This window comes from Equus przewalskii, chromosome X (genome assembly GCF_037783145.1).
Source record: "Equus przewalskii isolate Varuska chromosome X, EquPr2, whole genome shotgun sequence".
NCBI classification, from domain to species: Eukaryota; Metazoa; Chordata; class Mammalia; order Perissodactyla; family Equidae; genus Equus; species Equus przewalskii.
Window position 1 is genome coordinate 59,553,435 of NC_091863.1, and position 14,669 is coordinate 59,568,103.

At 36.0% G+C, this 14,669-nt stretch overlaps 1 protein-coding gene across 3 annotated transcripts in view; it reads left to right on the forward strand.

Annotated features, from left to right (window-relative positions):
- ATP7A (ATPase copper transporting alpha) overlaps positions 1-14,669 on the forward strand; it is a 132,221-nt gene that overhangs the window by 83,213 nt on the left and 34,339 nt on the right. For all 3 annotated transcript variants that reach the window (XR_011536195.1, XM_070605791.1, XM_070605792.1), the window contains exons 5-7: positions 6,384-6,590; positions 9,319-9,482; positions 13,661-13,822. Coding sequence is in view for 2 of the 3 variants with exons in the window: in XM_070605791.1 (XP_070461892.1) it covers positions 6,384-6,590; positions 9,319-9,482; positions 13,661-13,822 (533 nt within the window). In the remaining variant the exon portion in view is untranslated. The remainder of the gene's footprint in view (positions 1-6,383; positions 6,591-9,318; positions 9,483-13,660; positions 13,823-14,669) is intronic.

The window sequence follows — 14,669 nt, forward strand, 5'->3', positions numbered from 1 at the left end:
AGTCTTATGGAAGTAGCCAGCAATATATACAAAGATGCATAAGGATGTTTGCGTAATTACTTATAATATTTAAAAACTAGAAGCATTAAATTGTGAAATATCCATATGATGAAATTCTATGAAGCCATAAAAAATCATGGTATTAAAATACTTAATGCAACAGGAAAGTGTCTGAGATACTTCGTTAAATGAAAAAAAAAATAAGCTTAAAACCTGTATGAATATGATCAAAATTTTATAAACACATGTAAAAGGATTTATACCATGTATATGTTACTTGTGTATATAAATGAATAAAATTCCTGGTAGGATATGAACTAAAATTTTAACAGTGGTTATTTCTGAGTGGTAAGATAAAGGTGAAAGTTTTTCCATTGTGCTTTCTTAAGTATTTTAAGTTTTTTTGTGACAAGGATGTATGTATGTATATATTTATGCATATGTAATGGGAGAAGCTAATGTTATTTTAAAAAGAAAAAGGGCATGAATGAATAATAGAATTTTAACCATGGTTTTAAATTTAGGCATTCAAATTAAACTAACTCTAGAACTAGCCTAAAGTCTTCCTGTTTCCTGACAGCTCTTACCTTGAACTGAAACCAAAAATATATCCAATGGAATTTCCCTATGTGAACTTGTTGTTTTGAACTAGAATTGAACCTAGGCTTAAATTAAACTGGAAGTGCCCTAATGAAATTTCTTGCTGTAAGGAACAATGCAAAAGTTGTCTAATTTCCAGACAATGTTATTAACCTTTGCCGTTCTTATCAGAATGAAGGATATCAAATAGCAGTATTTTCTTTCGAAGCTCACTAAAACTGAGAAGCATAAAAAATTATATTAAACACATGCTCAAATTATTATGGTAGGTAAGTGTCATTGGAAGAAGACCCAGAGACATTCCAAACATTCTGAATTTTCGTATTCATGACAAATGGTAGAAATTATAGAATTCTCACTTTTTAAAGATATAGTTCACATACCATAAAATTCTCTCTTTTACAGTACACAGTCCAGTGGTGGTTAGTGTATTCACAGTTTTATGGCCATTACCACTATCTAATTTTAGAACATTTTCATCACCTCCATAACCATTAGTAGTCACTCCCGTTTCCTCTTCCCCTCCCCCAGCCCGTTATCTACTGTTCTATTTTCTGTCTTTATGAATTTGACAACTCTAGGTACATATAAGTGGAGTCATGGAATATTTGTCGTTTCGTGTCTAACTTCTTACACTTAGCATAATGTTTTCAAGGTACACAAATGTTCAACCATGTTTGTAACATGTACCAGCACTTCATTCCTTTTTGTTACTGACTAGTATTTCATTGTATGTATATGCCTCATTTTGTTTCTCTGTTCATCAGTTGATGGAAATTTGGGTTGTTTCCACTCTTTGGGCTATTAGGAATGATGCTGCTGTGAACATTTGTTTAAGGTTTTTACATGAATATGTGTTTTTATTTTTCCTGTGTATATACCTAGGAGTGGAATTTCTGGGTCATATGGTGAATATGCTTAACTTTTTCAGGAACTGCTAAGCTCTTTTCTAAAGTGGCTGCACCATTTTACATTCCCACCTAGAATTCTCACTTTAATAAAGAAAATCTCAAACGACCAAGATTCTTGTCCTCTAAAAAACATACATAATTCCCTATTAGAAAATTCATAGAGAATACTAAAATGTTAAAGAGCTTCCAGTACTAAAAGTCTGAACAAAGTCTAGGAAATCCATAATTGAAAAAGTAAATAATTATGAAATCAGAAGAAGAATTTAAATTGGAAATATTGGAAGTGAAACTCTATCAGGTAGCCATAAAAAATGACTAAAATTAGTTTCAGCAAAATTTAGTTGTATCTATCTTTGCTTACAATTTTTAAAATTTTCAAAATGACAGTATTTGAAATTATATTAATTCATATTTCACTAATTCATAATATTGAATTATTCCTCAGAGTTTCTATTAAATTAAAATACTTTGGCATACATGATACATTATGTTGTCAATGATGGACACTACATAAATAAATTTAGTTTACATCAATATCAAACAAATTACTTACTCTGTGATATTCCTGTTCCTCTTACATATAGATACCCAAATCCTATCAACTTATATCGCATATGGGATAAAATTGAAATATTTTTCACAATCAAATCTGGTGTCTGTCATTACCGTAAGCAAGGACCTCACAAACTTTAAGACTAGACCCCAAAATGGAATTTGTCTTATTCACTTGGGTCTGTATTTTTGCCACTAAAAGCATGGTTCACAGATCAGCAGCATCAGCATCACCTGGGAGCTTGTTAGAAATACAGACTTTCCGGCCCGCTGCAGACCCATTAAATTAAAATCTAAATTTTAATTTTAATAAGCTCTCTAGGGAATACATATGCACATTAAAGTTTGAGATGCACTGGTCGGAATAATTTGCTGCATTGACCTCTGTGAATAAAATCTCAATTAAATCTATATTAACAGTGTTCATATAAGGCAATAAAAATGTAATAGTAAATAATAAATTTTAAATAGCTAGCGTTTGTAAAGTTTTATATAACAAATGTGAGCAGAGCAAAAGCAACTTTCTAATTACTTTACGTGGCTCCCAAGATGGACTCGAGCAATAGGAGAAATTGTGATCTGACTAGTAAGTGGAATTCAAGAGTACTTGATAGTCTCTGGCACCAGGTCTCTCCTCTGCCTAGTCCTCAGGAACCATGAATGCAACACGTTCAGTAACTTTTTACAATAAATTTTACCTCAACCTACAATTGTCAAGAGCCCCAGGAATCGATTATTCAAACAAATAATTTCTAGGAACCTGTTATGTGCCATGAATCTATTAGAACTCGTAACAAACACATTAATGGCCGTGAGGAATAGGTAAAAAACCTTGGCATGGTGAACATCACTATAAAAGAATTGACTACAGTGACCCATATTATTGGGATAAAAGATTCACATCAAACGACTGCATTCTGTGTTTCTACTAGAAATCAATGAGTTTAAGATGCCACCAGAATGTGGCTACCCATTTTCTGAATGTGTCAGTGCTGATCCAGGCTTCACAGTCTACCACTATGACCCATTCTCAGACAGAGAGGGATTGGCACATTTCATCTTCATGTCAAACTAGTCCTGGGTGTGCTGTAAATGTTAAAGGAGGGAGCGAGGGGCCGGCCCAGTGGCACAGCGGTTAAGTGCGCACGTTCCGCTTCAGCGGCCTGGGGTTTGCCGGTTCTGATCCTGGGTGCGGACGTGGCACCGCTTGGCAAGCCATGCTGTGGTAGGCATCTCACGTGTAAAGTGGAGGAAGATGGGAATGGATGTTAGCTCAGGGCCAGTCTTCCTCAGTGAAAAGAGGAGGATTGGCAGCAGTTAGCTCAGGGCTAATCTTCCTCAAAAAAAAAAAAAAAGAGGGAGTGAGAAGAATGGGAGTTGCTTTTTATCGTGACCATCAATCTCCTCATTCTCTTAAAAAGACGTCATATATGAAGTTGTTCTTTTTTTTAAAAAAAGATTTTATTTTTCCTTTTTCTCCCCAAAGCCCCCTGGTACATGGTTGTATATTCTTAGCTGTGGGCCTTTCTAGTTGTGGCATGTGGGACGCCGCCTCAGCATGGCTTGATGAGCGGTGCCATGTCCGCGCCCAGGATTCGAACCGGCAAAACCCTGGGCCGCTGAAGTGGAGTGCGTGGACTTAACCACTCGGCCACGGGGCCGGCCCCTATAAAGTTAAGTCTTCACTCACCAATTAAAGCAAACAAAATACTCAAATTCCTTTCCTTTTTTGTAACTTTTTAATCTTTAACTAATTTCAAACTTACAGAAAAGCTGAAAGAATAGTACAAAGAATTCCTGTTAACCAATTTCACTCAGATTCCCCAGTTGTTAATATTTTACATTTGTTTTATCGTTGTCTTTCTCTGTCGATAGATAGACAGACATACGTACACACACACCCACCTATGTACCACACATATATTTGTCTGCATCTTTTGAGAGTAGGTTGCAGAAATGATGTTTTTAATTTTTTTAAGCCATTTTTCTGATTATATATTTATTCCTCGCATTACTTCAGACACTAAACCTACCAGTTTTGAGGATCAGATTGGAAACCCTTCCTTGAAATTTTTGGACTCTTTTCTGATTGTTGCCTCAAGTGCAGGAAAGTCAACCTTCCTTTTGAATTCATTTAAGCATAAGTCATGTTGCTACAGCCTATAGAAAAGCTAATTTAAAGAAACTAGCCATTTAATTCAATGTGGCTTTTTAATACCTGCACTGCCTCTGTCGAAGATGGAAGCTTCTGCTTTTCTGCTTGCCACTCTCACTGGGGTAAAGGTCACGATTTTATGGATCCTCGTTGAGAGGTCATGCCAAGGTAGCTAAAAGTGACTACCTCTATGACTTAATTTAATACTGTACTTCTAGAGTGTGAAAATGGCAGATGGTATTCTGGGTTACCTCTGGTGCGTGAAATAACTAAATTACTCTGGAAGAAGACCTAAAGTAGTTGGCAGTGTAAACTTTTTTTTTCATTGTCCAAGTTCAAAATTAAGTCTTGATATAATTATGAGAGAATAAGTTAAACTCCTGGCTAGATTAAAATAATGGGTTTTTTCCAAAGCCAAAACTATTTTCTTTAGACAAATGAGCCTCTTTTTTGAATTCTTTAAGATAGTGGTACTATTTGGTAAATTTTGCCCTCTGTGTTCTAAACAGTGCTCTCATAATCTGAATGAATGAGTATAGTTTTCTAAAATGATTCACTTAAGACCAGAGCCTGACTAATTTTGGAACTGGGAGAATGTAGTCCTTTGCTTTTCAGTGTTCTTTGCCATACCCAGACTGGCAGTACTGTCATCATCTGGGAGCTAGGTGGAAATATAGAATCTTAGGCCCCACCTTACATGTACTGAGTCAGAATCTGCATTTTGACAAGATCTCCCAGGTGATTGTAGTTGCATTAAAACTTAAGAGCCATTATGATACTGATTTGAGAAGTCTAGATCATTATTCATTAGGGAAATGAGCTTTTTTTTTTTTTTTGAGGAAGATTAGCCCTGAGCTAACGACTGCCAATCCTCCTCTTTTTGCCGAGGAAGCCTGGCCCTGAGCTAACATCCGTGCCCATCTTCCTCTCCTTTATACGTGGGATGCCTACCACAGCATGGCTTTTGCCAAGCGGTGCCATGTTCGCACCCGGGATCCGAACCGGCGAACCCCGAGCCGCCGAAGCGGAACGTGCACACTTAACCGCTGCACCACTGGGCCGGCCCCGGAAATGAGCTTTTTAAAAAAGTTTCTTCCAAAGATGCCCCCTTCTTCACCATCCTGAAAACCAACTCTGCTATGCAGGGGTTCCTCTGTGAGCTAGTCAAATAGACCCGAACCAGCTTTTTGCCCAAGAGGAAGCAAGAACAAGTTAGATAGGTTAGTGGAAATTTCCATGTCACCTCTTCTCCTTCTCTCTGCAGGAGAGTAGAACATCTTTGGCTTTTTCGCAGGTGCATGGATGTGCTAGAGAGAGTAATGTCTCCCTGCTTGGGAGGGGGTTAATACTGCAATGGGGAAACGAAAGCATAACAGCAGACTTTCTGAGGCTGCCGGGGAGTTCTGGGATGCTAGGAGCTTCCGCTGTCCCGCAGTCCGTAAACATTCTATGCAGAGAGCCTCTGAGTACTCCTTTGTGCACAATGAAGGTTGCTGACTTCCTCCTTGCCTCTTCTTCCATTGTCCACAAAGATATTTTAATTTAAAAAATACTATATATTAGTGTTAAAAATTCAAACAATGCAGAAGTGTCTATAGAGGAAATGTGTTCATCTGTCATTCTCTTCCTGTCTTAACCCCGTTCCCCAGAAGTAGCCGCCATTACTAGTTTGGTATGTAGCCTCCCAGGCTTTCTCGTGCCTGTTCTCACGTATACATACACTCAAAAAGTTTTTTAAATGATATCATACTGTAATGTTGTTCTGTAAATTGCTTTTGTTCCACTTACTATAGCATGAATTGCTTTAATGCCAGTGTGCAAATCGTTAACATGATGATAAAAATTCATTATAAAAATAAGAGCTATTATCTGTTAACAAACTACTCTCTACCTGGGGTTTGGGAGGAGATAATGGCTGGAAGAACTTGATATGACAAAAGTTTTGTTTATTCAATTAGTTCAGATTTTCCTGAGAAGTAGGATGGGCAGTATTGATATTTGAAGTCACTTCCTGGAAAGTGTAAAGATAACATTGCTGAGGTCTGTAGGTCCAAGCTGGTTTTAAAGGAATGGATTGGCAGTACCTGGAGGTGTGGATTGTGATGAATGACAAGGCTGCAGCTGGAGAATACCTCAAATGAACAGAATCTTTCCCTGTCCACCAGATACAAATGAGCCGTTGGTAGTAATAGCTCAGCCCTCTTCAGAAGTGCCACTTTTGACCTCAACTAATGAATTTTGTCCTAAAACGATGACACCAACGCACGACAAGGAGGAGGCAAAGACTTCATCTAAGTGTTACATACAGGTCACTGGTATGACTTGTGCTTCCTGTGTAGCAAACATTGAGCGGAATTTAAGACGAGAAGAAGGTAAGAAACTCAACGCCTGTTACTTTATGTACTAGTTTGAGGACTCTGTCCTTTTTGTCCTCTTATGTGTTTTGTAACCATGTTTATGATTCTTTCCCAGGCCTCATAAAGACTATTGGTCATGTGTAGGACAGCATTGACGTCCTGACAGCCAGTTTTTATTAGTGTTTTGTTCCCTTAGATGTAATTCCTTTATAGTGCCTCATGATCACATTTTAACGTCAATGAAATTTGTGGGAAAATAGCAAAGGCAAATACAAAAGATTACTATCTTTTATGGACCTTGGCTGCAATGAATTTTAAGAAACATAAATTTTCTGATAAAGCTATGCTTAACACTAACAACTAGGATCCATAAGTTTTAATATTACTATACCCAGACCAAAAACAAGTTTGTTTAGAATTATTGTTCTCTTCCAGCAGTTTTATTGCTGATTTTTGCTTGCAGTAAAAATGTTCAAAAGTTACTTAATATTATGTACAAGTTTTAATTTTAGTTTACAAAATCTTAGGAAATCTACAACATTTTTTTATTCAGTCATACTCAGATGTTTTAGCTTATAAATTTGCACTGCACTCATAATAATAAACGTCACAGTATGGCATAATAGATTTGTTAACCATACAGATATGTGATTATGTTTAATGAGATTGAAGTCATAGGTTTGGTACTTAGGCAGCCCGAGCCCCTAGTATCTTAATGATACATGTTATTAGTCACAAGGGCCGAATAAGTAAAATTAGTATAAGTTTATCCTCACTATTGGGGAAATAACTCAAAGTTTATATAGTAATAGTACAGGCCTGTGGCCAGTAGAGTCATCTTATATATAAGGGCCAGAACATTATTATAACAAAATGTATGTTATACAGAGCCTTCTTCAGCTCAATAGTCTGTCTGCATTTTGTCATTTCTGCATCCTTCATTTCAGCCTCCATTATATCTATCTAATTAGAATGCAGTCAAGGCTAAAGCTTATATTACACTTTGATTAAAAAAGAAAAGGAGGGAAGTTGCAAGCAAATGAAAGTAAAAAGTTTGCAAGGTTCCTCTTTAATTTTGGAACCAACTATTTTCAGGCAATTCAGAAATAGCCTTTTTCATGAGACAAGCAATGCCTATGCCAATTACAAATCTTTTTTTAAACAAATCCGTTTGCCTGAATCTTCCAATTATTTCCTACTATCCCCTTTACCACGTCTTAACCCAATTAGGAAATACCATTCGCCTAGCTGGGGTCACTACATTCACTTTTATTTTTAAACTAAGTAACACTGGTCTTTCCTCCATTTAGTCTGCATTACATTTCTAAAAATGAATAGAAAGAGATCTAATTATAGTTTGAAGTAAGAATTTTAAAAATTATCCATAATTTTGTTTAATTATGAAATATATTTTGAAATCAGATTTTTCCTTCTATTTCTGTTTGGCTTTAGATTACATTCAACTGGAGTAAAAAGATTTTTTCTACTTTCTCTCTATCCTTCTCTTATTATTGACACTTTCCCATGAAGTGATCCTCTCAATTATTTGGTACCTGCCAAGCCCAGAGTGTAAGCATGTTATATAGAAAACTTAGATTATATTAGGTACTCTGTTTTCTTCTTAAAAACTATTACTAGGTTAATATTTGGTGGGTTTTGTTTGTTTTTTTTTTTTTTTTTGGTCAATCCCCAGAGATGACCTCTGGACCATTGATCCCTTCCCCTGTCAGGTAGCTACAGATTCCTAGAAAGAACTGCCCTTTCTGCTATGCGGAGTTAATTTTCTTCCTGGTAACAAGAGCAATCGCTGGCCTAGAGAAATGGGACAGTTGTTAACAAAAGGCTTGCACAGAGAACAGCAGGACTGCCGTAAAATGAACTCCTTTGTTCTGTTAACAAGTTGTGTGGCACTTTTTCCCCTGGGAATAAGAGCGTTTTAGATTAGTGAGTGTCAGACATAAAACTTGAGAATTTCAAGAAATGACCATTACTTGATAATATCATAATGTGTACATTGGTACATTCTTGGATTCTTTCTACAACTGCAGTGATTTCCTAAGTATATGAGTTCTTTTCTCTAGGACTCTGTCATATTAGTTTCTAAAAATGCTTGTATTTACGTGATAGGATCTCAACCGAATGCAATTCATGAGCCTTGTTTGGGTCCCCATTAAAACCAACTGTGTTAAACAAAGTAATAAACAGTTATGAGACAATTGTGGAAATGTGAATACTGATTGGATATTTGATAATATTGAGGAATTATTTTATTTTAGGTGTGACAATGGTATTATGGCTTTTTTTTAAAGAAGAATCTATCTTTTACAGATACGTATTTAAATATTTACATATGAAATGATATGATGTCTTGGATTTGCTTCAAAATAATCAGAGTTGAGGGCAGGGAGAAAGTGGGTGGGATATAAATGAAACAAGATCAGGCCAGTATTATTGATAGTTGTTGAAGCTGGGCGATGGGTCCATCAGGTTTATTATGTTATTCTCTCTTTTGTGTGTATATATATATAATTGAAAATTTCCATAATAAAAAGTTTAAGAAAATAAGGCCCTGTTTTCACATAGTTTTATTTGGTTTTGGTTCAAGACGGTGTAAAAGTTAAGTAATAAATTTCTCCAGATTCACGTTAATCCTTTCACAGTTAAATGAAAAAATAAACTACTATAACATTACTCTTTTTATAAGGAATGTATTCTGAATTGTTTTTCTCATCAATGCTCCTAGGAATATATTCTGTACTTGTGGCTCTGATGGCTGGCAAGGCAGAAGTAAGATATAATCCTGCTGTCATACAACCCCCAATTATAGCTGAGTTCATCCGAGAACTTGGGTTTGGAGCCACTGTAATAGAAAATGCTGATGGCGGAGATGGCATTTTGGAACTTGTTGTAAGTAAGAATTTTTGTGTGATTTAATAAAACTTCCAGAAAAAACATGGTGAAGATTGAGAAAAGAGTCCAAAAGATAATTAAAGGTTGGGAAAATAAGACATAAAAGGAAAATTAAGGAAACTGGAAAATGAAAAGATTAAATATGACTTAATGGTGGCCTTCAAGCATAGAATGTAAAAGATAATCATATATCTCTATTAAGAACCAAAAAAGAAGAATTGGGTTTGAATGAATAAATAAAAATCAACATTTCAAATATAGTATCTACCTAGTAGCATGTGAAAGAATAAATTCCAGATGCATTAAAGACTTGAGTTTTATAATTGAAGTCATAAAGCCAGCTGCAGGGCCTATTTGTTTAAAATGGTTATTTTCTCCAACCACGCAATTCAAGTTTTATTCATATAACTTAAACAATTAAAACAAAAAATTTAACCCTGTACCAAAGTAAGTTCCAGCTCGCAAAAAAATTTGAATGGAAAAATTGAAACCATGAAATTACTAGATGAAGTATTTGGAGCCTTTTTTTTCAATATTTTCTTATAAAAATCTCAGACATCAGAAAAGTCAAAAGAGTTGTATAGTGGATACCCTCATACACACTACTTAGATTTTACAATTCCATCAGTCCATCAATCCATTGTGTAAATAATTTTAGACTCACAAAGAAGTTGCAAAAATAGTACAGGGAATTTCCATGTAGCCTCTTCTCAGCCTTCCCCAGTGATAACATCTAATCCATCCTTTAAAAAATACCAGTAGGAAGGGCCTTTCTAAATATCACATCAAAACTCATAAAAGAAAAGATTGATAAATTCAGGTATATAAAAATTTCTTCTTGGGATAAAAACACCATAAATAAATTCGAAAGGCAGGTAAAATAATTGTAATTCATATCATAGATGAAGGTTAATTTTCTTAATATATGAAGAACTGTTATAAATCAATAAGAAAAGAGCCAACAACCCAAAAGAAAGATGGCAAAGGATGTGAATTGGCATTTCATGGAAGAGCCAAAACAGTGCCTCCTTAAAACATATGAAAAGATGTTTAACCTCACTTGTAATAAGAGTAAAGCAAATTAAAACTACATCGAAATGCCATTTTTCATCTGTTAGATTGGTAAAGATAAAAAACAACTTTTTAACCCTGTGTGATCTCTCATCTATTGCTGGTGGAATGTCAGTTGATACAAGTTCTCAGCAGAGGACTTTGGCAATATCTATCAAAAGTAAAGTCACACATAGCCTTTGCCTCAGAAGTTCCACTCGTAGGAAGTTATCCAACAGACATATCTGCATATGTATGAAATGAAATGTGTACAAAAATGTTCGTTATATATTGTTTATAATAGCAAAAGATAGAAAATAACTAAATGTCAGTCATTGGGGACTAGGTAGCTAGATTATGGTACATCCATACTATGGGATACTAAGCAGCTATTAAAAAGAATGGGTAGGTTTTTATTTTTTAAAGACTTCTAGAAATTAATAGCTTTATTGAAATATAATTCACATACCCTAAAACTTGCCCTTTTAAAGTATACAGTTCAGTGGTTTTTAGTATATTCTCAGAGTTGTGCAACTGTCACCACTATCTAATTTCAAAGCATTTTCATCACTCCCAAAAGAAACCCCATACCTATTGGCAATCACTCCTCATTCTGGATGTTATTCATTTGAGTCTTTTCTTTTTTCCCTTGTTCAGTCTAGTTTGTCAATTTTGTCGATCTTTTTAAAGAACCAACTTTTGGTTTTATTGATTTTCTCTATTCTCTCTCTTGTTAATATTCACTCTAATCTTTATTAGTTCCTTCCTTCTCCTTGCTTTAGGTTTAGGTTGCTCTTCATTTTCTGGTGTCCTAAGGTGGGAGGTTAGGTTATTTATTTGAGATCTTTCTTATTTTTTAATATTAGCATTTACAGCTGTAAATTTCCCTATAGGCACTGCTTTCATTTCAGTTATTGTACTTTTCAACTCTAGACTTTCCACTGGGCCTTTTTAATAACCTCTATCTCTTTACTGATATTCTCTATTTGGTGAGGTACTGTTATCATACTTTCCTGCAATTCATTAAACATGGTTTTCTTTAGTTCACTGAATATATTTAAAATAGCTGATTTAACATCTTTGCCTAGTGAGTCCAATGTCTGGGCTTCTTCAGGAACAGTTTCTATTGATTTTTTTTTCCTGTGTGTGGGCCACACTTTCTTGTTTCATTGCTTGTCTCACAATTTTTTGTTGAAAATATAGTGTGGTAACTCTGGAAATAAGATTCTTACCCCCTCCTCAAGGTTGTTGCTGTTTGTCATTGTTATTATTTGTTTAGTGACTTTTCTGAACTAATTCTATAAAGTCTATATTCTTTGTTGTGTGTGGCCACTGAAGTCTCTACTTGGTTAGCTCAGTGGTCAGCTAATGATTGTACAGAGATTTCCTTAAATACCTGGAACCAGTAAGTTTCCCAGTCTTTGCTGAGGAGCTGTGTAACGTTGGGGCATGCCTTCAATGCTCTAGCATGCAGTTGTCAATTTTGCCTTAGCCTTCACTTCCTCCTTCTGCAGGACCTAAAGGTCAGCCTGACGTGAGAGATTAGGGCCTTTTCAGATCTTTTCTGAGCATGCACACAGCCCTGGACATGTGCATAACCCTATGCATGAGCGTGGCCTGCTAGATTCCTAGGAATATGTTGGAACTCTTATGAACATCTTGCTTCCCAGCTTTTCCTTTTAGGGTTTTTGGTTAGGCTATTGTTTGCCCCGACTGTTTTCCATTGACTCAGGCAGCCACAAGGTTAAATAATTGCCTCTAATTGTTTTTGACAAATTCTCCCTGGGAAAAGGCTTTTTGTACTCGCTGAGCTCTGGTTAGGACAAACACAGACATCTTTGCAAGTAGGATATTTCAGAGAACCATCAGACAGGTAAAATAGTGTTACTTTTCTGGGAATGAGTCTTCAAAGGAACTCTAACCCTTTTCTGCCCTATCTGGTGGCTTCCCTGATGCTGTTTTCCACCATGATTGTGGGCTTTTGGTCTTCATGGCTACCGCAGAGCTGGAGGGGAGAGAGTGGGAATAAGGCAAATTATAATGCCACATAGCTTGCTGTTTTATCAGAATTTATCTGATTTTCTTGAATAAATGCTTCCTGGATTGCTGCAAGCTTTTGTTTAATTTCTAAATTTCTGAAAAAGTTCCTTCTGATAATTTTTGTCAGTTTTCTCATTGCTTCTATGGAGAGAAGAATTTCCCTTCAGTAGATATTCTTGAATAAATACTTCATAATTTGTTGTATACACTTTGGTCACTTCTCAGAGTCTTTCAGTGGTTGTTTTTTGAAACTTTTGTCCAGTTTTATCATTGCCTTTTGGGGAAAGGATTTGCTGAGCTCTTCACAGAGTCATGCTAGAAGTCCTGACTCTCCATTTTAGAATTTAATACCCAACTGAACTATAACCTCACTCAAGACATGGGGTAGGGGCTGGCCCGGTGGCATGGTGGTTAAGTCTGCACATTCTGCTTTGGCGGCCCAGGGTTCACCAGTTCGGATCCCAGGTGCAGACATGGCACCGCCTGGCAAGCCATGCTCTGGCAGGCATCCCACATATGGAGTGGAGGAAGATGGGCACGGATGTTAGCTCAGGGCCAGTCTTCCTCAGCAAAAAAAGGAGGATTGGCAGCAGTTAGCTCAGGGCTAATCTTTCTCAAAAAAAAAATAAATAAATAAAAATAAAAAAGTAACATTTAAAAAAAAATAGACATAGGGCAAAATACATTTTTAGACAAAGGTAGAACATGTTTGTCATCCATTAACCTCCACTGAAAGTAATACTAAAAGCTATACACTTCAGCAGCATGAAAAAAAATCTAGAGGAAAGCAAAGCATTGAATACAAGAAATAATGATAGTTATCAAATCCTCTACCACTTCCTTGACAGGAATAGGGAGACTATTAATGAGATCCTCTACTATTTAACTTATTGCAGCTGGGACCATATCTTTGTTCTGTGTGATACAAAACGGTGTTTTAATGATAATATCTAAAGCGTGTTAGTAGTGCAGATAAGATCTCTGTTAATCCCATGTTACAACAGTTCTTTTAGTTTAAATTAATAACTCATGTTTGATGGAGGAAACAGTATATTTCTGGTTAACGAAGCGTTTGTCTTTAACAGGTGAGAGGAATGACATGTGCCTCCTGTGTACATAAAATAGAGTCTACCCTCACAAAACACAGAGGGATCTTCTACTGCTCTGTGGCCCTGGCAACCAACAAAGCACATATTAAATACGATCCAGAAATTATTGGTCCCAGAGATATTATCCATACAATTGAAGTAAGTGCCAAGATTTTGCATTTCTGTGTTCTTACCGGTTCAGTCAGCACTCCCTTGAATCACTTCTGGTTTGTATCAGATAGAGACAGTGAAAAAAACCTGACCCCTTCATTTACTGTAAACAACATCTGCCTCAAGATTTAATGTAAATGTGTCTGCGTTTTTTTTTTTTTTGGTCTTTATCAAGAAGAGTTAGGCAAAGGCACATTGGCACTATTAATCAGGTGCAGGCTTAAGGTAGAACCACAAATCATTTAGAAAATGGAAGTAAAATACAATTTGTTTTGAGTAAGGTTCATGTTAATCACTAAGAAAGTGGAGCATCCTGCTAGATGCTTTATTGTTTGTTAGGTCAAAGCAAATGATGTATTTTTAAGTTAAAGTAAGAATTTTAAAAGACCAAATCCTTTTCATTGTGACAAATTCATCCTGTGTTCTTCAATTAATCTTAAGTGGTAGTACATTTGAACGTGCTTGAAAAGTTTCAGTGTGGTATAGCATTGGTGTTCTAATGATCTAAAGTATATTATGGTTCAGATAAGATCCTATTAGTTTAGGTAATAATACCATTAACATCTTTGTGGAGCTGATATTATTGAGTATCTACTATGTGCCAGTTACCAAGATTGCAAAGCTTCAACTCTTTTAATTTAATTCTCACAACAATGCTGTCATCTTCATTTTGGAGGTGAGGAAACTCAGGTTAAGAGAAGTTAAGTCACCTGCCCAAAGTCACATAGCTAGTAAGTGTCATAGCTGGGATTTGAGCCTAATCTGACTCCAAAGCTTGTGCTTGCTCTTTTCACTGTGTTACATTGCCAACAAACGTAAGATGGCAGCATTTTCC